The 24,983-nt window shown below is 43.9% G+C and overlaps 1 protein-coding gene across 4 annotated transcripts in view; it reads left to right on the top strand.

Moving 5' to 3' along the window:
- Positions 1-24,983, top strand: part of LOC109865325 (microtubule-associated serine/threonine-protein kinase 1) — an 87,802-nt gene that overhangs the window by 36,587 nt on the left and 26,232 nt on the right. For all 4 annotated transcript variants that reach the window (XM_031832873.1, XM_031832870.1, XM_031832866.1 and 1 more), the window contains 11 exons: positions 477-565; positions 1,094-1,169; positions 2,226-2,298; positions 6,667-6,827; positions 8,046-8,121; positions 9,197-9,406; positions 10,250-10,351; positions 13,854-13,986; positions 19,239-19,309; positions 19,973-20,049; positions 20,306-20,514. In XM_031832873.1, the coding sequence (XP_031688733.1) occupies positions 477-565; positions 1,094-1,169; positions 2,226-2,298; positions 6,667-6,827; positions 8,046-8,121; positions 9,197-9,406; positions 10,250-10,351; positions 13,854-13,986; positions 19,239-19,309; positions 19,973-20,049; positions 20,306-20,514 (1,277 nt within the window). The remainder of the gene's footprint in view (positions 1-476; positions 566-1,093; positions 1,170-2,225; positions 2,299-6,666; positions 6,828-8,045; positions 8,122-9,196; positions 9,407-10,249; positions 10,352-13,853; positions 13,987-19,238; positions 19,310-19,972; positions 20,050-20,305; positions 20,515-24,983) is intronic.

The following is a 24,983-nucleotide window of genomic DNA, read 5'->3' as shown; positions in this document are numbered from 1 at the left end:
TCGCTCTCTCTCCATCTCTCCCTCGCTCCCATCATTATCTCGCATGAGAGGTGTCTCGTCCAAGTTGACACTGAAGGAAATTGGAAGTCCTTGTTGCCGTGGCTCGTGGTGTGTGTGTGTGTGTTTGTGTGTGTGTGATCCACAAGGCTTTGTTGCTTTGGCTCTCTCCCCACGTGGTGGGCTGACTTCAATACCCCATGTTCTCTGGCCCAATTTGTATGAGCATGCATACACACATTTACACACAGAAGCGCACACACACACTTACACATGCGTTCAAGCTCAGAAGCACACAGCCACACAAACACGCACTCATACACACACACACACACATGAAAGTACACACGATCACACCCGACTTTCTCATAGATATTACGTTAAGAGTGGTGGATGCTGTTAGATGGTAACGTTATCACCTCTTTGACTGTGTTGCAGATAATGATGGCCTGTGTGTTTGTGGACTGTGTTTGTTCTAGTTGCCGAACCAGTAACCGGAAGAGCCTCATTCTAACCAGTACATCACCCACTCTCCCTCGACCACACTCACCTCTCCCTGGACACATAGGTAAGGCAATTGGTTATAATTAAGCGTTAAGACGTGAGGGGGTGTGGTATATGGCCAATATACCACGGCTAATGGCGGTTCTTACGCACGGCACAACGTGTGCCTGGACACAGCCCTTAGCCGCGGTATATTGGCCATATATCACAAACCGCTGAGGTGCCTTATTGCTATTATAAACTGGTTACCAACGTCATTAGAGCAGTAAAAAGAAATGTTTTGTCATACACATGGTATATGGCCTGATATACCACGGCTATCAGCTAATCAGCATTCAGGGCTCAAACCACCCAGTTTATATTAACAGTTAATACTGTATTTACAGTGATGTATAATGGGCCAGTTTGGTTCTTTGTAGATCATTTGGTAGAGCATGGTGCTTGTAACGCCAGGGTAGTGGGTTCAATGTCCAGAACCGCCCATACTTAAAATGTGTGCATGCATGACTGTAAGCTGCTCTGTATAAAAATGTCTGCTAAATATATTAAATATTATAATGGCACTTCATGTATGTTCCCTGTCTCTCCACAGGAAGTAGTCCATTGGACAGCCCAAGGAACTTCTCCCCCAGTGGCCCTGCCCACTTCTCATTTGCCTCCTCTAGAAGGTAAATAGCGTTTGGAATACTCAATACATCTGCTGTTTCCATATAAAGAGATTATATCAAGTTATATAAAGGGATTCAAAACCAGGTAACGCTCTTGGCAGGTCCCTTTTTATCATCCTATAATCTAATCTAGCAGCCATATCTCTAAATCAGGTAATCCTACAACAACCAAAAAGCCTTTGGCTACACTGCATAAACAAACACATTGTCATACCAATACCGCCATAGTAGCAATCAACTGGCCATTCTTTTTTGAAGGAATATTTGTAGTTTTGTGGGCAGGCAGGATAGTAGAGAAGAAAGACAGAGAGAGTTGCTGAAATAGCAGTATGTGAACCCCTGCTGGATGTGAACCCCTGCTGGATGTGAACCCCTGCTGCAGCCGTAAATGTGCTCCAGAGGCAGTGGCTTAGACCACTAGACCACCCTAGGCCTCAACTGACCGTTTAGTTAAGCAGTGACAATATTCCAGTGGCACACACACAGTGAAAGGGAATTCATTTACACCCTTATACAGAGACACTTTCCCCTCTTTGCATTCCCCTGTCACACGGCATGACAAAGTGTTTGTGTGTGTGTGTGTGTTTATGTGCGCGCACAGATGGATGGGCCTCTGAGTGCCAGGATGTAGCCAAAACCAACATCCATCATGACTCCAGCAGTGTCAGACAGATAGAAGGACCCACAGAGAGAGAGAGAGAGAGAGAGAGATATGTGTAGCAGGACCCCAGGGAAGCAGAGGAAAGGAAGGGATTATTGGCACAAAAGGCAATCCAGGAGGTGTGAAAGAAATGTGGAACATTAAGCTCTCTGACCTTTTGGACAGAAGGAACTACCTTTCTGCTCTGGAACTACTATGACGCAATTCTTCCTGCTCTCTTCCTAACCCCCCCCCCCCCCCCCCCCCCCCCCCCCCCCCCCCCCCCTCTCTCTCTCTCTCTAACCCTCTCTCTCTCTCTCTCTCTCGCTCTCTCTCTCTCTCTCTCCCACCCTAACCCTATCTCTCTCTCTCTCTCTCCCTCCCACCCTACCCCTCAATCCCTCTCTCTTCTGCAGGGCGGACGGTCGAAGATGGTCCCTGGCCTCTCTCCCCTCCTCTGGATATGGCACCAACACACCCAGCTCAACGGTAACTACAACTGACCCATTTTTACACAGATGGTAAAATGTGTAAGAACAACAATCTCTAATGACAAGTTTTCCTTATTATCATTTATTGTCTTACCTATTTATGGTGTTTTATCTGTGTCTGAAACGGACAAAAGGAAACTCAAATAAAAAGACTAAAATCATTGTAATAACTCCTCCATTTGAACACCACATTCTAGAGGTCCTTTCATATTACCAACATGATATGATCTAGCAGCATGGAGCTGTTTGGCCTTATTATCAGAGTTACTGTTCGTTTCCTCAAGGCAGTTCCATTGCTTCATGCCTTGGTCCCTGATTTGAGTAGACTTGACAGTTGAAAGCAGGACAGAGGAAAAACGATCCAGTCTTTTTCTTCATAATAACCACCATATAACTGTTAAAGGGGCAATCTGCAGTTCAAACCATAATCAGTGGAAGTAATAATTGCAGATTGCTCCTTTAAGTCATGAGACATCTGATAGGGCGAAACTTGTTTTTTATTCTAGCTCTCATTCATGCAAATTACATTAGTGAAACTTGACATTCCATGCATGAATATGTATTTATACGCTAGAATGTATTTCTATATATTAAATGTTTCCCTGCTTGGTATGCAAGATGCCATTAGGAAACTCATGTTCTGTGGAGTTGATGTTCTACTTGTTTTGTTCTGCTTTTAAAATGATTACACGGCACACTAGCAGCCTTCTGGTGCCATGTGCAGGTACACACACACACACACACACACACACACACACACACACACACACACACACATTTACAGACAGACACACACACACACACACACACACACACACACACACACTGGCAGACACACACACACACATTTACAGACACACACACTGACAGACACACACACACTGACAGACACACACACAGACAGACACACACACACTCACTGACAGACACACACTCACTGACAAACACACACTCACTGACAGACACACACTGACAGACACACACTGATAGACACACACACACACTGACAGACACCGACAGACACACACACACTGACAGACACACACACTGACAGACACACACACTGACAGACACACACTGACAGACACACACACAGACAGACACACTCACTGACAAACACACACTCACTGACAGACACACAGACAGACAGACACACACACTGACAGACAGACACACACACTGACAGACACCGACAGACACACACACACTGACAGACACACACACTGACAGACACACACTGACAGACACACACACAGACAGACACACACTGACAGACACACACACTGACAGACACACACACTGACAGACACACACACTGACGGACACACACACTGACAGACACACACACTGACAGACATACACACTGACAGACACACACACTGACAGACACACACTGACAGACACACACACAGACAGACACACACACTGACAGACACACACACTGACAGACACGACAGACACACACACAGACAGACACACACACTGACAGACACACACACTGACAGACACCGACAGACACACACACACACACTGACAGACACACAAACTGACAGACACACACACTGACAGACACACACTGACAGACACACACACAGACAGACACACACACTGACAGACACACACACTGACAGACACACACACTGACAGACACACACACTGACAGTCGGTGTCTGTCAGACATACACACTGACAGACACACACACTGACAGACACACACACACACACACACAGACAGACACACACACTGACAGACACACACACTGACAGACACACACACTGACAGACACACACACTGACAGACATACACACTGACAGACATACACACTGACAGACACACACACAGACAGACACACACACTGACAGACACACACACTGACAGACACACACACTGACAGACACACATTGACAGACACACACACTACCCCCCCACCCCTCCCACACACGTACCAAAGCCTTTCCCTCTATAATTTGTGCTGTAAATCTCAGCTGAATAGTTAAAAGGCACCTTCCCGCTGGTGAACATGGATCTATCCCATAATACTACCCATGGAGAACGGAACTAAAAATAAACCAGCGGCTCAGATCAGATCGCTTGCTAAGATGTACATTCAGTACCTGATTTATCACTGTGGCTGATGACTTGGCTCAAAGAGAACGTGTGTGTGTGTGTGTGTGTGTGTGTGTGTGGGAGATAATAAAGTAGAAACAGAAAGTCAACCAGTCTTAAAAACATGTTATCTCATCCTCTATCCATTGCTATCATTCAGTTAGCTAAACTGAGTGATGGAGTGAGGTATGGAATGAGGGATGGAGTGAGGGATGGAATGAGGGATGGAGTGAGGGACGGAGTGAGGGATGGAGTGAGGGATGGAGTGAGGGATGGGGGATACAGACAGAGATAGAAAGAGAATACAGAAAGAGTCAATGAAGAGTGAAATGTGTGTAAGAGAGAGAGGGGGGATACAAAAAAGAGGAAAAGAACGAGGACACACCCACAAACCCCCCCCCCCCCCCCCCACACACACACATCCACACACACCCACACAAACACACCCCCACACACATCCACATCCACACACACCCACACAAACACACCCCCACACACATCCACACACACACCCACACAAACACACCCCCACACACCTACTCACCCACCCACACACACACAAACACCCCCCCACACACGCAGGGAGGGGATGAGGACAGAGCAGATGAAAGGAGGGGATGAGAACAGAGGGGATGAGAACAGAGGAGATGAAAGGAGGGCAGAGGAGATGAAAGGAGGTGAGAGGAGATGAAAGGAGGGGAGAGGAGATGAAAGGAGGGCAGAGGAGATGAAAGGAGGGAAGAGGAGATGAAAGGAGGGGATGAGGGGAGAGGAGATGAAAGGAGGAGAGGGGAACAGAGGAGATGAAAGGAGGGCAGAGGAGATGAAAGGAGGGGAGAGGAGATGAAAGGAGGAGAGGAGAACAGAGGAGATGAAAGGAGGGCAGAGGAGATGAAAGGAGGGGAGAGGAGATTAAAGGAGGGGAGAGGAGATGAAAGGAGGGGAGAGGAGATGAAAGGAGGAGAGGAGAACAGAGGAGATGAAAGGAGGGCAGAGGAGATGAAAGGAGGGGAGAGGAGATTAAAGGAGGGGAGAGGAGATGAAAGGAGGGCAGAGGAGATGAAAGGAGGGGAGAGGAGATGAAAGGAGGGGATGAGGGGAAAGGAGATGAAAGGAGGAGAGGAGAACAGAGGAGATGAAAGGAGGGCAGAGGAGATGAAAGGAGGAGAGAGGAGATTAAAGGAGGGGAGAGGAGATGAAAGGAGGGCAGAGGAGATGAAAGGAGGGGAGAGGAGATGAAAGGAGGGGATGAGGGGAGAGGAGAACAGAGGAGATGAAAGGAGGGCAGGAGGACAGAGAGAGACACATTTAGACCCAACCAAATCATGAGAAAACAAAACGATAATTACGTGACACATTGCTATCTCTCCTTCCTTGTATCCCTCTATCCTCCTTCCTCATCCTCTCATCTCCCTATGTGTTCAATTGATAATGGTGATGTGCATTTAGCAATTTGAAGTGGTTTGGATTGGAACCAGAAGTAGGCCTGGTTCTAATGGATTTCATGGCAGAAATCATTGTTTAACCTCCCAACACACACACACTCACTCACTCACTCACTCATTCACAAACGCACGAACACACACCACTATTTCCCCATCCCTATGGGAGGCGTGTTCATTAAAGCCCTTGATTGATCCAGCCTGGTTTTTCCTGTAGCTCTAGAACAGAAAAACACATTTGTTTAAGAGTAGGGTCTGCTAGTGCTAAGACCCCTGAGGCTCCACTTTAGCTTGTTGACCAGTTTTAGTTTTCAGTCTCTTAGACTTGGTCTATTTTCTCTCTCTCTTCATCACACTCTTTCTCCCTCCCACTCTCTTTTCATCACATTTTTTGTTTTGTGATATTGACGTTTGTCCAGCAGCCTAGAAGCTCTGCATCGAACACATTAGTTGAACAATAAAGGCTTATTAACGCTTGAGGGCTCACTCTCTCTACCCCTCTCACTTCCACACTTTCTCTCTCTCTCTACCCCTCTCACTTCCACACTTTCTCTCTCTCTCTACCCCTCTCACTTCCACACTTTCTCTCTCTCTCTCTACCCCTCTCACTTCCACACTTTCTCTCTCTCTCGCTCTCTGTCTGTCTCTCTCTCTGTCTCTCTGTCTCTTTCTTTTATGAAACACATCATGAGGTATGATTGTTTCTTGCTGTTGACCTTTCTAATTACTCTCTCCCTTCCTCCTCCTCCCGCTCCCTCTCTCCCCCTCCCACCCCCTCGCTCCTGCTCTCTCCTCATGTCTTTCCTCTCTCCCCCAGTCCTCCTCCTCGTCACAGGAGCGGCTGCACCAGCTGCCCTTCCAGCCCACCATGGATGAGCTGCACTTCCTGTCCAAACACTTCGGCAGCACCGAGAGCATCACCGACGACGACGGGGGCCGCCGCTCGCCACACGTGCGCCCCCGCTCCCGCAGCCTCAGGTTAGAGGGGTCAAGGGTCAGGGACAGGGGTGCGGATACTAGTTTCGCCCTGTGTATCTCCTCGAAGCTTTATACACAAGCTTTATACACAAAGATATGAATACAAACCAATCTCCTAACAAACTCCTCTGCTTTACAGTTGCTCTCTCTCTCTCTCTCTCTCTCTCTCTCTCTCTCTCTCTCTCTCTCTCTCTCTCTCTCTCTCTCTCTCTCTCTCTCTCTCCATCTCTGTCTCTCTCTGTCTCTCTCTCTCTCTGTCTCTCTCTCTCTCTCTCTGTCTCTCTCTCTGTCTCTCTCTCTGTCTCTCTCTGTCTCTCTCTGTCTCTCTCTCTGTCTCTCTCTCTGTCTCTCTCTCTGTCTCTCTATCTGTCTCTCTCTTTCTCTCTTTCTCTCTTTCTCTTTCTCTCTCTCAGCATGCCCCTCTCTAGAGTTCCCTGTGGTCTTTATTCACGTCAGTATCATCCAGGCGGTCTCCAGAGTGCATGTGTTTCTCCATTAGCTTGTCCTCCTCTCTTCTGTCTCCCAAGTGATGAGTCCATGGAGACTTCTAGACCAGACTAAAATATCTGCTCCACACACAGCAGACCTGGGTTCCAAATAATGTACATTTTCTTTCAAGAACTTTATCTGCGATTGATTAAACTTGTCTGACGCAATGGAACCAATGGAGTAGTCCCAAAAGTGTATGCCCCAGCCATCTGGCACTCCAGGAAGCTCCAAGTGTTAAACATATCTTAAATACTATTTGAACCCAAGTCTTGTATTAGTGCTTGGCATGGTTGCATGTAGCTTGTTGGGGTCTGGCGGTCTCCTCTCTTGATACACTGTAGAATGGCGGAGTAACTTCCTGTGTCTTTAACAATGCTCCTCCTTGATTGAGGAGTGGGGTCCTAATTAGTGCATCCATTAGAGGGAGATGGAGTGTTCAAAATTCCTGATTGGTTGATTTTAGAGAGAGACTAAAAGTGATGCTATCTCTGATTGGCTGATTTACATAATGTACAGACAGATCCACACGTACGCGCACACACACACACACACACACACACACACACACACACACACACACACACACACACACACACACACACACACACACACTGGGTCCTGGATGCTGCAAATTAAGCCTGCATTCAAGTGAAACATAAAAAAATTGATTGTCTATCACTCTTTCTTGTCAATCTGCCTCTCTGTCTCTGTCTCATTCTCTCTCTTCAGCCCGGGGCGCTCACCGTCTTGCTATGACAACGAGATAGTAATGATGAACCATGTCTACAAGGAGCGCTTCCCCAAGGTCAGTACACATACACACACACACACACACACACACACACACACATACACACACACACACACACACACACACATACACACACACACACACACACACACATACACACACACACACACACACACACACACACACACACATACACACACACACACACACGCACAACTCGTACACAGAAATGCACACACGTATGCAGGTACGCATACACACGCGCGCAGATGCGCACACACACACACACACACACACACAGTGGCCCTATCCCATAACATTAATGGGACTTGAAGCAGTGCTAACTGCAGTGTCACTGACTACCTGCACAGTTTTACTTGCTTCTGCATAAAAACACAACAAGATGGTTGCAACCATCGCACCCCCAAAATGGAGACTGACATGTCATGCAGTAACTGATCCAAAATGGCCCCAGAGAGCCATTTAGACAGAGCCCAGCGCAGTGCAGTTTCTCTCTCTAATACAGCTTATCTCCCCGTCCACTGTTGCAACCACTTCTGGCTTTGTGTTGACCGATATCAATGACTTACAGGCTGTATGACAGGCAGGCAGCCGCTGTGGTAAAGCTGCAAACCAAACAGAAGCAGACAAACAGAGAAAAGGCATTACTCACATCACATACTATAGTAGTTCAAACACTAAGGTACGGAGAGATTTATTTGGATTCTGCAGTTTGCTGATGGTGTCTGTTTGTTTGACTATATTGCTAGTCTCCCACTAGAATACTGATCAGATGGACTTCACATGGAGCTCAATGGGTGGGTGAACCACGCTCGCGCGTTAAGTATCCTTACCTGAGTCCTGAAGACTTGTGTTGGCTCCTAGGCTTTAGCTGAACACACCAACACAATCCTGAGGCTGGTAAAAGGCCTGGGTTCGAACCCCATCGGTCCTGTATTGATAATATGTAGTCTATGCTGTATATCTGTCAACTGCCCAGATGAAGGAACATTGATAGCTTCTCCCCCGAAAGGCTTTATCTCAGTTGGTTAACACTGTCTTGTGGCCTGGGTTTGGACCCCAGTCACTCACCTGTAGTGTATTTTACCATGTTGTCCTCTCCTCCCAGGCTACAGCCCAGATGGAGGAGCGTCTGTCAGAGTTCATCCAGAACTTCTCCCCGGAGAGCGTGCTGCCGCTGGCTGACGGGGTCCTCAGCTTCATCCACCACCAGATAGCAGAGCTGTCCAGAGACTGCCTGACCAAATCACAGGATGGACTCATCACAACGGTGTATTTCTTTGAGCTGCAGGAGAATCTGGAGAAGATGCTCAACGACGTGAGTCATCATGCAGAGTTGCAAACACATGAGGACGCACATACACAACACATATACATGCTCACATACACAACACATATACATGCTCACATACACAACACATATACATGCTCACATACACAACACATATATATGCTCACATACACAACACATGTACATGCTCACATACACAACACATATATATGCTCACATACACAACACATATATATGCTCACATACACAACACATGTACATGCTCACATACACAACACATATACATGCTCACATACACAACACATATATATGCTCACATACACAACACATGTACATGCTCACATACACAACACATATACATGCTCACATACACAACACATATATATGCTCACATACACAACACATGTACATGCTCACATACACAACACATATATATGCTCACATACACAACACATATACATGATCACATACACAACACATATACATGCTCACATACACAACACATATACATGCTCACATACACAACACATGTACATGCTCACACACACACAACACATATACATGATCACATACACAACACATATACATGATCACATACACAACACATATACATGCTCACATACACAACACATATACATGATCACACACACAACACATATACATGCTCACATACACAACACATATACATGCTCACATACACAACACATATACATGCTCACGCACCCCTAGTCCTCTTCTGGTCTTCCAAAGTAACTGTCATTCAATTTTATTGGTGCAGAACCTATTAATTGCTAAGAATTTGTTTATCGCTGTCCCTGGTGCTGAAGCCCTCTCTCTCTCTCTCTCTCTCTCTCTCTCTCCCCCTCTCAGGCCTATGAGCGTTCTGAGAGCTCTGAGTTGACCTTCGTCACTGAGCTGGTCAAAAAGCTCTTCATCATCATATCTCGTCCCGCCCGGCTTCTGGAATGTCTGGTGAGCTCTATTACAGGGACGATGAATGTTCAGGCTGCAGCTCAGACACTCTGGAGACTCTATTCTAGAGCACCTGGTTCAAATGGGTTTCAGAGCAGTTCACTCTCTAAATAGATCATTGAGTTAGAAATATGTGGAATTGTTGCAATAGCTTGTGAGTGGGCAATATATGCTGTACTATCATCCCTTAATTGACATGTTGAATAATTTTTTCATATAAAATTATGTCATATTGCGCTAATTCCCCTAATTTGGAAAGTGTGTTAACTACCTTGTACAAGCTTGAATTTTCAACACATGAACATCTTTTTACCTCAGATTGGTGATGTTAATATCAAGATTATACTAAATTCATTTTGCTTTTAAAAAAAGTTGCTGGCCACAAACAAATCCACGTATTTGATCCACGCACTGAAATGAAACCCCTGTCACTTTGTAGGTCTACCTGTGAGATGATGATTCGTTGAAATGTTCCAGTCAAAACAGTGTTGTTTCCTTTTCGTATTGGCCATCTACTGTAAACGTGACACAACGAGATGAGTTGAGGAATGGCTACTACAGGGTCTCATCTATCGACAGGTAGTTTACCCAAGTTAACTGTGGTTTTATCTTTTAGAAGAGCGCAAACGGTACGCGTCACCCCGGTTATTGTCCCAGTTCCATTGATCTTTTATAGACAATAGTGATGTGATTCATTTGCGCTAGCTTTTGAATACAGTAGAACAAGCCAATCAAAGTGTAGAGTGGCTGCTTGGTAAATGTTGGTGTGTGTGCAGTTTATAAGCAACTTATTTAGCTAAATAGAACTAATCTGAACACAAGTGTGACATATGTATGTGTAGGGAGTAATGTTTTTTTTTGGCCTTCAAAATATCACAACTTATTTCAGCATATTGATTATGAATTTGGACATTTAAAAACAAATTCATAATCAACAACAGGTAGCAGGAACAGTAACATTTTCAACTTATGTTTTAGGAATGTAAATGATACTTTCCGCATCATTTTTCAACAGGATTCTACTTAATCACCTAAAAACTAATGAATGAACCCCAAATCGTGCTTTGGTTTATTGATTTTGATAATATAGCTATAATCGTGAAAAATATGTTTGTTTTGCCTACTATTCCAAATGGCACCCTATTCCCAATATAGTGCACTACTTTAGACCAGAACTCTGGTCCCAAATGGCGCCCTATTCCCTATATAGTGCACTGCTTTAGACCATACTCTGGTCCCAAATGGCACCCTATTCCCTATATAGTGCACCACTTTATAACAGAACTCTGTGGTCCCAAATGGCACCCTATTCCCTATATAGTGCACTACTTTAGAACAGAACTATGTGGTCCCAAATGGCACCCTATTCCCTATATAGTGCACTACTTTAGAACAGAACTATATGGTCCCAAATGGCACCCTATTCCCTATATAGTGCACTACTTTAGAACAGAACTCTGGTCCCAAATGGCACCCTATTCCCTATATAGTGTACTACTTTAGACCAGAACTATATGGTCCCAAATGGCACCCTATTCCCTATATAGTGCACTGCTTTTGGACCAGGCCCCCATAGGGCTCTGATCAAAGGTAGTGCACCATGTAGGGAATAGGATGCCATTTGGGACACACAAACATTCCATACTGTTCATCCCCTTTAATCTGTTTCCCTGTAGCTAAATCAACGATACTAGAAGCTAACTTTATGACAGATTGTGCGGTGTATTTAACCAAAACACATCCCTTGTTTTCATAGATATAGGTCAAAGATGTCTTTATATGAGTCATTACATACACAGCATTAAGTTAAATGCCTAAGGATATTTTCCTAACTGTAAAACGTCCACCCACATACAGTGCTGCCATGGGCCAACAACTCATTCAATGACAGTTGAAATGAACTCCTCCAACTGTCCAGTTGACATTCAAAGCTATATGTACATAAGTCACTGGAGTGTCCCTGGATTTACACACTCTGATTGATGGCTTCCCCTGCCTGTCAAACGCTTGGTCCCACCTCCTTCTGCTGTTGCGTCTCATCTTCCCGTTGCCAGGGCGACCAGCGGAAGAGGTCGATAGGGTCAGGCTGGATGCTTCTGCTTGTGTCAGTTATATGAGAGAGAGAGTGAGAGGGAAGAGGTAGACAAGGATGGAGGGAGAGAGAAAGTGAAATGGAGGGGGGAGAGAGAAAGCGATAGAAGGAAAGATGTAGGGAAGGATGGAGGGAGAGACAAAGGAAAATGCAGAGGAGAGATGGAGAGAGAGAGGAGAATGAAAGAGGTAGGGAAAGGTGGAGGGAGAGAGAACGTGAATTGGAGGAGAGAGAGAGGGGGGGTTCAGTTCATTTGGCATTCTAGTCACAGTCTCCTCTGATTTGGTGAAATGTCAGAGCCATGGTGGAAGAACATTATCTCACATAGAGGTACATAGAGCAGAGCAGAACTCTGTGCAGAGAGCTTCACTCCCACAGAATCCAGTACAAGACTTATATTAGTCTTATATTGTGTCTCTAATCTATGATCACTCCACTCATCATAGTTGGCAATCCAGGGAACTTTGTAAATTTACTCAAAGAAATATAATCTATTATATTCCTTCTATTTCTATGGGTTCACTCCTCTGATCTGTATCTTAGTTGGCAAGGCCAGGGAACAGTTGATCATCGGAACACTGAAACCAGGAAATGACCTTCCCCTCCCAGCCCCAGGTGATCTGGTTTCTAATAACAGTGTTATATCCCTCCACAAAGGGTGAATGAAAGAGATGCCCAGAGGACAGACTAAAAGGCTATGTTAATCAGCTGTAGGGCTTATTGGAGCAGCAATTCAAAGTTATGACCATGTTAGTAGCCAGCAGTTTATTAGCTCATTATTTCAGCCTGTAGGATTCCCCAGTTAAACTCAAAACAGCACACTTACAATACCATACACAATGGCAGTCGATGTGGCAGATTTAGTCTGTTACACTCTATATTGTCCCCCCTCTGCTCAATACCACAGACAGTACTGTCAATATTGTCCCCCCTCTTCTCAAGATCACAGACAGTACTGTCAATACTGTCCCCCCTCCTCTCAATACCACAGCCAGTACTGTCAATATTGTCCCCTCTCTCAATACCACAGACAGTACTGTCAATATTGTCCCCCCTCCTCTCAATACCACAGACAGTACTGTCAAAATTGTCCCCCCTCCTCTCAATACCGGCGGCAGGGTAGCCTAGTGGTTCGAGCGTTGGACAAGTAACCGAAAGGTTGCTGGATCGAATCCCTGAGCTGACAACGTAAAAATCTGTCATTCTGCCCCTGAACAAGGCAGTTAACCCACTGTTCCTAGGCCATCATTGAAAATAAGAATTTGTTCTTAACTGACACATTGTCCCCCCTCCCCTTCATGTACAGGAGTTCAATCCAGAAAAGTCAATACTACATCAAGTTTATGTGGCAGACTGGCAGCTTTTGTGTAACTGTGTATATGGTTCCTTGTCTTCCCCCCCTCTCTGTAGGAGTTCAACCCAGAGGAGTTCTATCACCTGCTGGAGGCAGCGGAGGACCACGCCAAGGAGGGACACCTGATGAAGACGGACATCCCTCGCTACATCATCAGCCAGCTGGGTCTGACCCGGGACCCTCTGGAGGGTGAGACACACACACATTTAATGAAGATGGATACTCCTTGTTACGTCAGGACACTCTAGAGCCCTCAACTCTGGAACCGCTTGGTTTTATTCCTTTCTTCTCCTCCAATCAGGGACTGATTTAGACCTGGGACACCAGGTGGGTGGAATTAATTATCAGGGAGAATGGAAAACCAGTAGGCTCCGGACCTCGTTGGGTAAGAGTGTAATACCCCTAGACTAGAGGGTGAGTAAGGGTGGGGGAGGATGAGAGGGAAGAGAGGAACGGAAAGAGAAATTGAGGGTTGGGACAGACCAGGGACCCTCTGGAGGGTGAGAGAGAAGGATGAGAGGGAGGAGGAGAGAGAAGAGAGGAACAGAAATAGACAGATTCAGATGGCTGGGACAGACCAAGCACCCTCTGGAGGGTGAGAGAGAAGGATGAGAGGGAGGAGGAGAGAGAAGAGAGGAACAGAAATAGACAGATTCAGATGGCTGGGACAGACCAAGCACCCTCTGGAGGGTGAGAGAGAAGGATGAGAGGGAGGAGGAGAGAGAAGAGAGGAACAGAAATAGACAGATTCAGATGGCTGGGACAGACCAAGCACCCTCTGGAGGGTGAGAGAGATGTAGGAGAGAGGAGTAGAGGGGAGGTTTAATGAAGAAGAGAGTAAGGAAGAGAGGGATGAGAGGAATAAAAAGAGACATGCAGACAGCTGGGACTGACCTGCGACCGTGTGGAGGTTGGGATGGGGGGTGAGAGACAGTAGACGGAAACAGAAAGAGACAGATTTAGGGCATCATGTACCTGTAGAAGCCAAACAAAAGAAAATGAAAGATTGATGGTTGAGATTTCTCTACCCACATTTTGACAGCCACACTCCCCTCGGGTGTTTATTATAGGTAATTAACTATAAAGCTAGCAGAAATAACCTTAGAGAAAACAATACATTTTGGCATGAGAAAAACAACAGCATCTTGGCATTGTAGCATGTGGGCAGGGATCCATCTGTCAGCTAGCCTGGTCCCAGCTCTTGTCATTGTCACACTGAACCTTGGCAAGACAGCACAAACAGACCTGGGACCAGGCTACATGTAGACATTATTGAGATGCAGAGAGAACTCCCTTTACTGATTATGAAGCCGGTCGCAGCACTGCACTCACTGTCATTAATCTACACCAGCCCCCAAACTCCTTCTCTGACTCCTTCAATTCATTCCAGCTCCACTTCTCACAGTGGCAAATCCATCACAAGCTGTTCATTGAACTACTCAATGTAAATGGGTTAGAAAGACTATTCAGAATCCGACTGGCTCCTCTTTGTCAGCTACCTTCAGTCTGGTTGAAGAAATATGAGTTTGGGTTTTAGTGGGTTGTCACAATGTGACACTTTTTACAAACCACCTCTTGGTTTAGCACCTTTCTGTTTTTCACCCACACAAATATTCACAGCTTTATCTCTCTTTCTCTCTCACACACTCTCTCGTCTTCCCTCCCTCTCTCAGTTCCCCAAACACAACCATTTCGTTTTTAGAAATGTTGTTACCAAGGTGACAAGAAGATATATTATTTTCACATCACTTTGTGACATCTAATTCAAATTAACGAGATGCTTACTTAAAGGTGCAATGCAGCCGTTTTTATCTCAATATCAAATCATTTCTGGTAACAGTGAAGTACCTTACTGTGATTGTTTTTAATTAAAATAGTTACCGAAATAATTATTCTTCGCAAAGAGCACCGTCTGGAAGTGGTCTGAGTGGGGAGGGGAAAACTGAAAATGAGCTGTTATTGGTCTATTAACTCATTTACCGGCTCCATCCTACCAAAACAGTCAGGCGGTCGTTTCAAACAGCTCTAACACTAACTTTTTCTCCAACTTCATAGTGTGGAAATATATATATTGCTTTGGAAAGTATTCAGACCCCTTGACTTTTTCCACATTTTGTTATGTTCCAGTCTTATTCTAAAATGTATTAAATAGTTTTCCCCTTATCATTCTACACACAGTAGCCCATAATGGAAAAGCAAAAACAGCTTTTTTAGATTTTTTTTGCAAATGTATTTAACAATAAAAACTGAAATATCACATGTACATTACTGTTCAAAAGTTTGAAATTAAAACTTAGAAATGAAATCATAGAAATGTCCTTGTTTTTTAAAGAAAATCACATTTTTGCCCATTAAAATAATATAAAATTTATCAGAAATACGTGTAGACATTTTTAATGATGAAATTGACTGTTGTAGCTGGAAACGGCAGATTTTTTTATGGAATATCTACATATGCGTACAGAGACTCATTATCAGCAACTGTGTTCAATGGCACGTTGTGTTAGTTAATCCAAGTTTATCATTTTAAAAGGCTAATTGATCATTAGAAAACCCTTTTGCAGTTATGTTAGCACAGCTGAAAACTGTTGTTCTGATTAAGGAAGCAATAAAACTGGCCTTCTTTAGACTAGTTGAGTATCTGGAGCATCAGCATTTGCTCAAAATGACCAGAAACAAAGTCTATCTTCTGAAACTCGTCAGTCTATTCTTGTTCTGAGAAATGAAGGCTATTCCATGCGAGAAATTGCCAAGAAACTGAAGATCTATGTAGATATTCCATTAAAGAAATCTGCAATTTCCAGCTACAACAGTCAATTACATAATTAAAAATGTCTACACTGTATTTCTGATCAATTTGATGTTATTTTAATGGACAAAAAAATTCATTTTCTTTCAAAAACAAGGACATATCTAAGTGACCCCAAACTTTTGAACGGTAGGGTACATACTGTAAGTATTCAGACCCTTTACTCAGTGCTTTGTTGAAGCACCTTTGGCAGTGATTACAGCCTCGAGTCTTCTTAGGTATAACGCTACAAGCTTGCCAAACCTCTATTTGGGGAGCTTATCCCATTCTTCTCTGCAGATACTCTCAAGCTCTGTCAGGTTGGATGGGGAGCATTGCTGCACAGCTATTTTCAGGTCTCTCCAGAGATTTTCTGTCTGGGCCACTCATCAAGGACATTCAGAGACCTTCGCCCCAGTCTGAGGTCCTGAGCACTCTGGAGCAGGTTTTCATCAAGGATCTCTCTGTACTTTGCTCTGTTCATCTTTGCCTCGATCCTGACTAGTCTCTCAGTCCCTGCCGCTAAAAAACATCCCCACAGCATGATGCTGCCACCACCATGCTTCACTGTAGGGATGGTGCCAGGTTTCCCTGCCAGGTTTCCCTACAGTTCAATCTTGGTTTCATCACACCAGAGAATCTTGTTTCTCATGGTTTGAGTCCTTTAGGTGCCTTTTGGCAAATTCCAAGCGGGCTGTTATGTGCCATTTACTGATTAGTGGCTTCCATCTGGCCACTCTACAATAAAGGCCTGATTGGTAGAGTGCTGCAGAGATGGTTGTCCTTCTGGAAGGTTCTCTCATCTCCACAGAGGAATTCTGGAGCTCTTTCAGAGTAACCATTGGGTTCTTAGTCACCTCTCTGACCAAGGCCCTTCTCCCCTGATTGCTCAGTTTTGTCAGGGGGACAGTTTCAGGAAGAGTCTTGGTAGTTCCAAACTTTTTCCATTTAAGAATGATGGAGGCCACTGGGTTTTTGGGGACACTCAATGCTGTAGACATTTTTTGGTACCCTTTCCCAGATCTGTGCCTTAACACAATCCTTCTCGGAGCTCTATGAACAATTCCTTTGACCTCATGGCTTGTTTTTTGCTCTGACATGCTGTGAGATCTTATATAGACAGGTGTGTGCTTTTCCAAATCATGTCCAATCAATTGAATTTACCACAGGTGGACTCCAATCAAGTTGTAAAAATATCTCAAGGATGATGAATGAAAACAGAATGCACCTGAGCTCAATTTTGAGTCTCATAGCAAAGGGTCTGAATACTGATGTAAATGTAGAGTCTCATAGCAAAGGGTCTGAATACTGATGTAAATGTAGAGTCTCATAGCAAAGGGTCTGAATACTGATGTAAATGTAGAGTCTCATAGCAAAGGGTCTGAATACTGATGTAAATGTAGAGTCTCATAGCAAAGGGTCTGAATACTGATGTAAATGTAGAGTCTCATAGCAAAGGGTCTGAATACTGATGTAAATGTAGAGTCTCATAGCAAAGGGTCTGAATACTGATGTAAATGTAGAGTCTCATAGCAAAGGGTCTGAATACTGATGTAAATGTAGAGTCTCATAGCAAAGGGTCTGAATACTGATGTAAATGTAGAGTCTCATAGCAAAGGGTCTGAATACTGATGTAAATGTAGAGTCTCATAGCAAAGGGTCTGAATACTGATGTAAATGTAGAGTCTCATAGCAAAGGGTCTGAATACTGATGTAAATGTAGAGTCTCATAGCAAAGGGTCTGAATACTGATGTAAATGTAGAGTCTCATAGCAAAGGGTCTGAATACTGATGTAAATGTAGAGTCTCATAGCAAAGGGTCTGAATACTGATGTAAATGTAGAGTCTCATAGCAAAGGGTCTGATTACTGATGTAAATGTAGAGTCTCATAGCAAAGGGTCTGATTACTGATGTAAATGTAGAGTCTCATAGCAAAGGGTCTGAATACTGATGTAAATGTAGAGTCTCATAGCAAAGGGTCTGAATACTGATGTAAATGTAGAGTCTCATAGCAAAGGGTCTGAATACTGATGTAAATGTAGAGTCTCATAGCAAAGGGCCTGATTACTGATGTAAATGTAGAGTCTCATAGCAAAGGGTCTGAATACTGATGTAAATGTAGAGTCTCATAGCAAAGGGTCTGAATACTGATGTAAAGAAGGTATTTCTGTTTTTTGTTTTTATTACATTTGCAAAAATGTCTAAAAACCTGTTTTCGCTTTGCCATTATGGGGTATTGTGTGTATATTGATGAGAGAAAACATTTATTTAATCCATTTTAGAATAAGGCTGTAACGTTACAAAATGTGGAAAAAGTCAAAGGGTCTGAATACTTTCCAAAGGCAATGTATATATAAAACATGGAAATCCCGTATTTGACTGCACTGGGCCTTTAACATATTTGCATTTATTTGTTCAGCACTCTCCCCCTTATCCAGAGTGACTCACATGTCAAAGTGATTGTGTTATTGTAGAGAAAAACCTAAACAACCCTCTTTAAAGGGAATTGCCATTGCATTGCTCAGGCTGTAACACAACGAAATGTGGAATAAGTCACTTTCTGAAGGCACTGTATGTATACACAATGCTATTGATCTGCAACAGTACACACCAGATACTGTATTGAGTGTTAAATCATGTGTTTTTGTCCAGACATTGTGAGCATGGACAACTACTATGACAGTGAAGGTCTCCACACCCCAGAGCCAGACGATTCTGCAGAGGTGAGGACCCTCCATATCTAATGATAAATACACTCACAGACACACCAGATCAGAGGTGAGGACCCTCCATCTCTAATGAGAAATACACTCACAGACACACCAGATCAGAGGTGAGGACCCTCCATCTCTAATGAGAAATACACTCACAGACACACCAGATCAGAGGTGAGGACCCTCCATCTCTAATGAGAAATACACTCACAGACACACCAGATCAGAGGTGAGGACCCTCCATCTCTAATGAGAAATACACTCACAGACACACCAGATCAGAGCTGAGGACCCTCCATCTCTAATGAGAAATACACTCACAGACACACCAGATCAGAGGTGAGGACCTTCCATCTCTAATGAGAAATACACTCACAGACACACCAGATCAGAGGTGAGGACCCTCCATCTCTACTGACAAATACACTCACAGACACACCAGATCAGAGGTGAGGACCCTCCATCTCTAATGAGAAATACACTCACAGACACACCAGATCAGAGGTGAGGACCCTCCATCTCTAATGAGAAATACACTCACAGACACAACAGATCAGAGGTGAGGACCCTCCATTTCTAATGAGAAATACACTCACAGACACACCAGATCTCTCTTCAAATAGTATCTAGCTTAAGTTGGACTTGACTGAGCTTGCCTGCTTGTTTATGTAGGGGAAGATGAAAGCCATGAAGCCGCCAAGTGAAGAAGACTTTCAAACCATCAAGCTGATCAGCAACGGAGCATATGGGTGAGTAGAGTCTGGTCAAAGCAATATGAATGACTATGCATTTCATGTACATCACAAAGTCCTCACATTCATTCAAAGACATGAGGCTCCAGGTAGATTTCTCTGACCATCTAATTTTACCACAACCATACCCTTGGCTTCTTGCACCTCTAACCTTTACCCATCTCCCTCCTCCCCCTCTCTCCCCTCCTCCCTCCTTGTCCACTCCCCTCTCTCCCCTCCCTCCTTCTTCCCTCCTCCTTCCCTCCTCCGTCAGTGCGGTGTACCTGGTACGTCACAGGGAGACCCGTCAGCGTTTTGCCATGAAGAAGATCAACAAGCAGAACCTGATCCTGAGGAACCAGATCCAGCAGGCCTTCGTAGAGAGAGACATCCTGACCTTCGCTGAGAACCCCTTCGTGGTCTCCATGTTCTGCTCCTTCGAGACTCGCAGGCACCTCTGCATGGTCATGGAGTATGTTGAAGGTCAGTGGGTTTCTGAGGAAACTGTACTACTTTAATGGAATTACAATAAAGGCTTCATAGGGTGTCCCAAGAAACTTCACATATCTTACACTTTGCTCTTTCAAAGTTCTCTCCGTTCTGATCTTGTTCACTTTCTTTGAGGTGAGAGAGTTTCTCAGGAAACCCGGTTGGATTTCATCCTCATTCTGGAAAGTAGTACTCTCCCTTCTGCCCTTGTTCATTTGCCCTTCGTGGTATCTGATAGGACTGGCTAGGTGAAAGCACTATGGTGGAAACCAGCGGGGAGGGCGGCTCATAATAATGGATGGAGTGATGTAAATGGAATGGTATCAAACACATGTTTGATGTGTGTGATATCATTCCATTCCAAACATTACTATGAGCCCGTCGTCCTCATTTAAAGTTCCACCAGACAAATCAAATCAACGTTTATTTGTCACGTGCGTCTAATACAACAGGTGTAGACCTTACAGTGAAATGCTTACTTACAGGCCCTAACCAACAGTGCAATTTTGTAAGTAAAAAATGTGTATTAGGTGAACAATAGAAAAGTAAAGAATTAAAAACAACAGTAAAAAGACATTTGAAAATAACAGTAGTGAGGCTATAACAATAGTCAGGCTATAACAGTAACGAGGCTCTATACAGTAGTCAGGCTATAACAGTAACAAGGCTATATACAGTAGTCAGGCTATAACAGTAGTCAGGCTATAACAGTAACGAGGCTATAACAGTAGCGAGGCTATATACAGTAGCGAGGCTATATACAGTAGTGAGGCTATAACAGTAACGAGGCTATAACAGTAACGAGGCTATATACAGTAGTCAGGCTATAACAGTAACGAGGCTATATACAGTAGTCAGGCTATACCAGTAATAAGGCTATAACAGTAACGAGACCATAACAGTAACGAGGCTATAACAGTAACGAGGCTATAACAGTAATGAGGCTATATACAGTAGTGAGGCTATAACAGTAACGAGGCTATATACAGTAGTCAGGCTATAACAGTAACGAGGCTATAACAGTAACGAGGCTATATAAAGTAGTCAGGCTATAACAGTAACGAGGCTATATACAGTAGTCAGGCTATAACAGTAACGAGGCTATATACAGTAGTCAGGCTATACCAGTAATAAGGCGATAACAGTAACGAGACCATAACAGTAACGAGGCTATAACAGTAACGAGACTATAACAGTAGTGAGGCTATAACAGTAACGAGGCTATAACAGTAACGAGGCTATAACAGTAACGAGGCTATAACAGTAACGAGGCTATAACAGTAATGAGGCTATATACAGTAGTGAGGCTATAACAGTAACGAGGCTATAACAGTAACGAGGCTATAACAGTAATGAGGCTATATACAGTAGTGAGGCTATAACAGTAACGAGGCTATATATAGTAGTGAGGCTATAACAGTATCGAGGCTATAACAGTAACGAGGCTATAACAGTAGTGAGGCTATAACAGTAGTCAGGCTATAACAGTAGTCAGGCTATAACAGTAGTGAGGCTATAACAGTAACGAGGCTATAACAGTAGTGAGGCTATAACAGTAACGAGGCTATAACAGTAACGAGGCTATAACAGTAGTGAGGCTATAACAGTAACGAGGCTATAACAGTAGTCAGGCTATAACAGTAGTCAGGCTATAACAGTAGTGAGGCTATAACAGTAACGAGGCTATAACAGTAGTGAGGCTATAACAGTAACGAGGCTATAACAGTAACGAGGCTATAACAGTAGTGAGGCTATAACAGTAACGAGGCTATAACAGTAACGAGGCTATAACAGTAACGAGGCCATAACAGTAACGAGGCTATAACAGTAACGAGGCTATAACAGTAATGAGGCTATATACAGTAGTGAGGCTATAACAGTAACGAGGCTATATATAGTAGTGAGGCTATAACAGTATCGAGGCTATATACAGTAGTCAGGCTATAACAGTAACGAGGCTATAACAGTAGTCAGGCTATAACAGTAACGAGGCTATAACAGTAGTCAGGCTATAACCGTATCGAGGCTATATACAGTAGTCAGGCTATAACAGTAACGAGGCTATAACAGTAGAGAGGCTATAACAGTAGTGAGGCTATAACAGTAACGAGGCTATAACAGTAACAAGGCTATATACAGTAATGAGGCTATAACAGTAGCGAGGCTATATACATTAATGAGGCTATAACAGTAGTGAGGCTATAACAGTAACGAGGCTATAACAGTAGTGAGGCTATAACAGTAACGAGGCTATAACAGTAGTCAGGCTATAACAGTAGTGAGGCTATAACAGTAACGAGGCTATAACAGTAACAAGGCTATATACATTAATGAGGCTATAACAGTAGTGAGGCTATAACAGTAACAAGGCTATAACAGTAACGAGGCTATAACAGTAACGAGGCTATAACAGTAACGAGGCTATAGCAGTAACGAGGCTATAACAGTAACGAGGCTATAGCAGTAACAAGGCTATAACAGTAACGAGGCTATAACAGTAACGAGGCTATAACAGTAACGAGGCTATAGCAGTAACGAGGCTATAACTGTAACAAGGCTATAACAGTAACGAGGCTATAACAGTAACGAGGCTATAACAGTAACGAGGCTATAACAGTAACGAGGCTATAACAGTAACGAGGCTATAGCAGTAACGAGGCTATACCAGTAGTGAGGCTATAACTGTCACGACTTCTACCGAAGGTAACTCCTCTCCCTGTTCGGGCGGCGCTCGGCGTCGCCGGTCTACTAGCCGCTACCGATCCCTTTTTCTTTTTCTGGTTGTTTTGTCTGTGTTCCTTTTCACACCTGGTTTTCAATTGCTTTGATTTCTGTTGGTATATAGGGCACCTGTTACCTGCCGTAATTCGTGCAGGATTAGACTTGTGTGTATTGCACTCGATTGTATTTGATGTTTGTTGTTTTTTCGCTATTACGCACGTGTATGTAAAGTGTCGGAACTGTGTTTGTTCCTCCGTGTGTTTGCACGAGTATTCGAGAGCGTAGTTTTGTGATTTTGTTCTGTGCCGTTTGTATTGGTGGACTATATTATTAAAACACGCTTCTCAGACATCCCTGCTCTCCTGCGCCTGACTCCTACACCTCTCACCAAGACGCATGTTATCACAATAACAGTAACGAGGCTACATACAGTAGTGAGGCTATAACAGTAACGAGGCTATAACAGTAGTGAGGCTATAACAGTAACGAGGCTATAACAGTAGTGAGGCTATAACAGTAGCGAGGCTATAACAGTAGCGAGGCTATAACAGTAGTGAGGCTATAACAGTAACGAGGCTATAACAGTAACGAGGCTATAACAGTAACGAGGCTATAACAGTAGTGAGGCTATAACAGTAGTGAGGCTATAACAGTAACGAGGCTATAACATTAACGAGGCTATAACAGTAGTGAGGCTATATACAGTAGTCAGGCTATAACAGTAACAAGGCTATAACAGTAACGAGGCTATAACAGTAGCGAGGCTATATATAGTAGTGAGGCTATAACAGTAGTGAGGCTATAACAGTAACGAGGCTATAACAGTAACGAGGCTATAACAGTAGTGAGGCTATAACAGTAGCGAGGTTATATACAGTAGTGAGGCTATAACAGTAGCGAGGCTATATACAGTAGTGAGGCTATAACAGTAGCGAGGCTATATATAGTAGTGAGGCTATAACAGTAGTGAGGCTATAACAGTAGCGAGGCTATATATAGTAGTGAGGCTATAACAGTAACGAGGCTATAACAGTAGCGAGGCTATAAAAGTAGTGAGGCTATAACAGTAGCGAGGCTATATACAGTAGTGAGGCTATAACAGTAACAAGGCTATAACAGTAGCGAGGCTATAACAGTAGTGAGACTATAACAGTAGCGAGGCTATATACAGTAGTGAGGCTATAACAGTAACGAGGCTATAACAGTAGCGAGGCTATAACAGTAGTGAGGCTATAACAGTAGCGAGGCTATATACAGTAGTGAGGCTATAACAGTAGCGAGGCTATATATAGTAGTGAGGCTATAACAGTAGTGAGGCTATAACAGTAGCGAGGCTATATATAGTAGTGAGGCTATAACAGTAACGAGGCTATAACAGTAGCGAGGCTATAACAGTAGCGAGGCTATAACAGTAGTGAGGCTATAACAGTAGCGAGGCTATAACAGTAGTGAGGCTATAACAGTGGTGAGGCTATAACAGTAACGAGGCTATAACAGTAGTGAGGCTATAACAGTAGTGAGGCTATAACAGTAGTGAGGCTATAACAGTAGCGAGGCTATAACTGTAGCGAGGCTATATATAGTAGTGGGGCTATAACAGTAGTGAGGCTATAACAGTAGCGAGGCTATATACAGTAGCGAGGCAATAACAGTAACGAGGCTATAACTGTAGCGAGGCTATATATAGTAGTGAGGCTATAACAGTAGTGAGGCTATAACTGTAGTGAGGCTATAACAGTAGC

Source organism: Oncorhynchus kisutch, linkage group LG1 (assembly GCF_002021735.2).
Source record: "Oncorhynchus kisutch isolate 150728-3 linkage group LG1, Okis_V2, whole genome shotgun sequence".
Classification (NCBI taxonomy): domain Eukaryota; kingdom Metazoa; phylum Chordata; class Actinopteri; order Salmoniformes; family Salmonidae; genus Oncorhynchus; species Oncorhynchus kisutch.
This window is presented reverse-complemented; position numbering and strand designations above follow the sequence as displayed.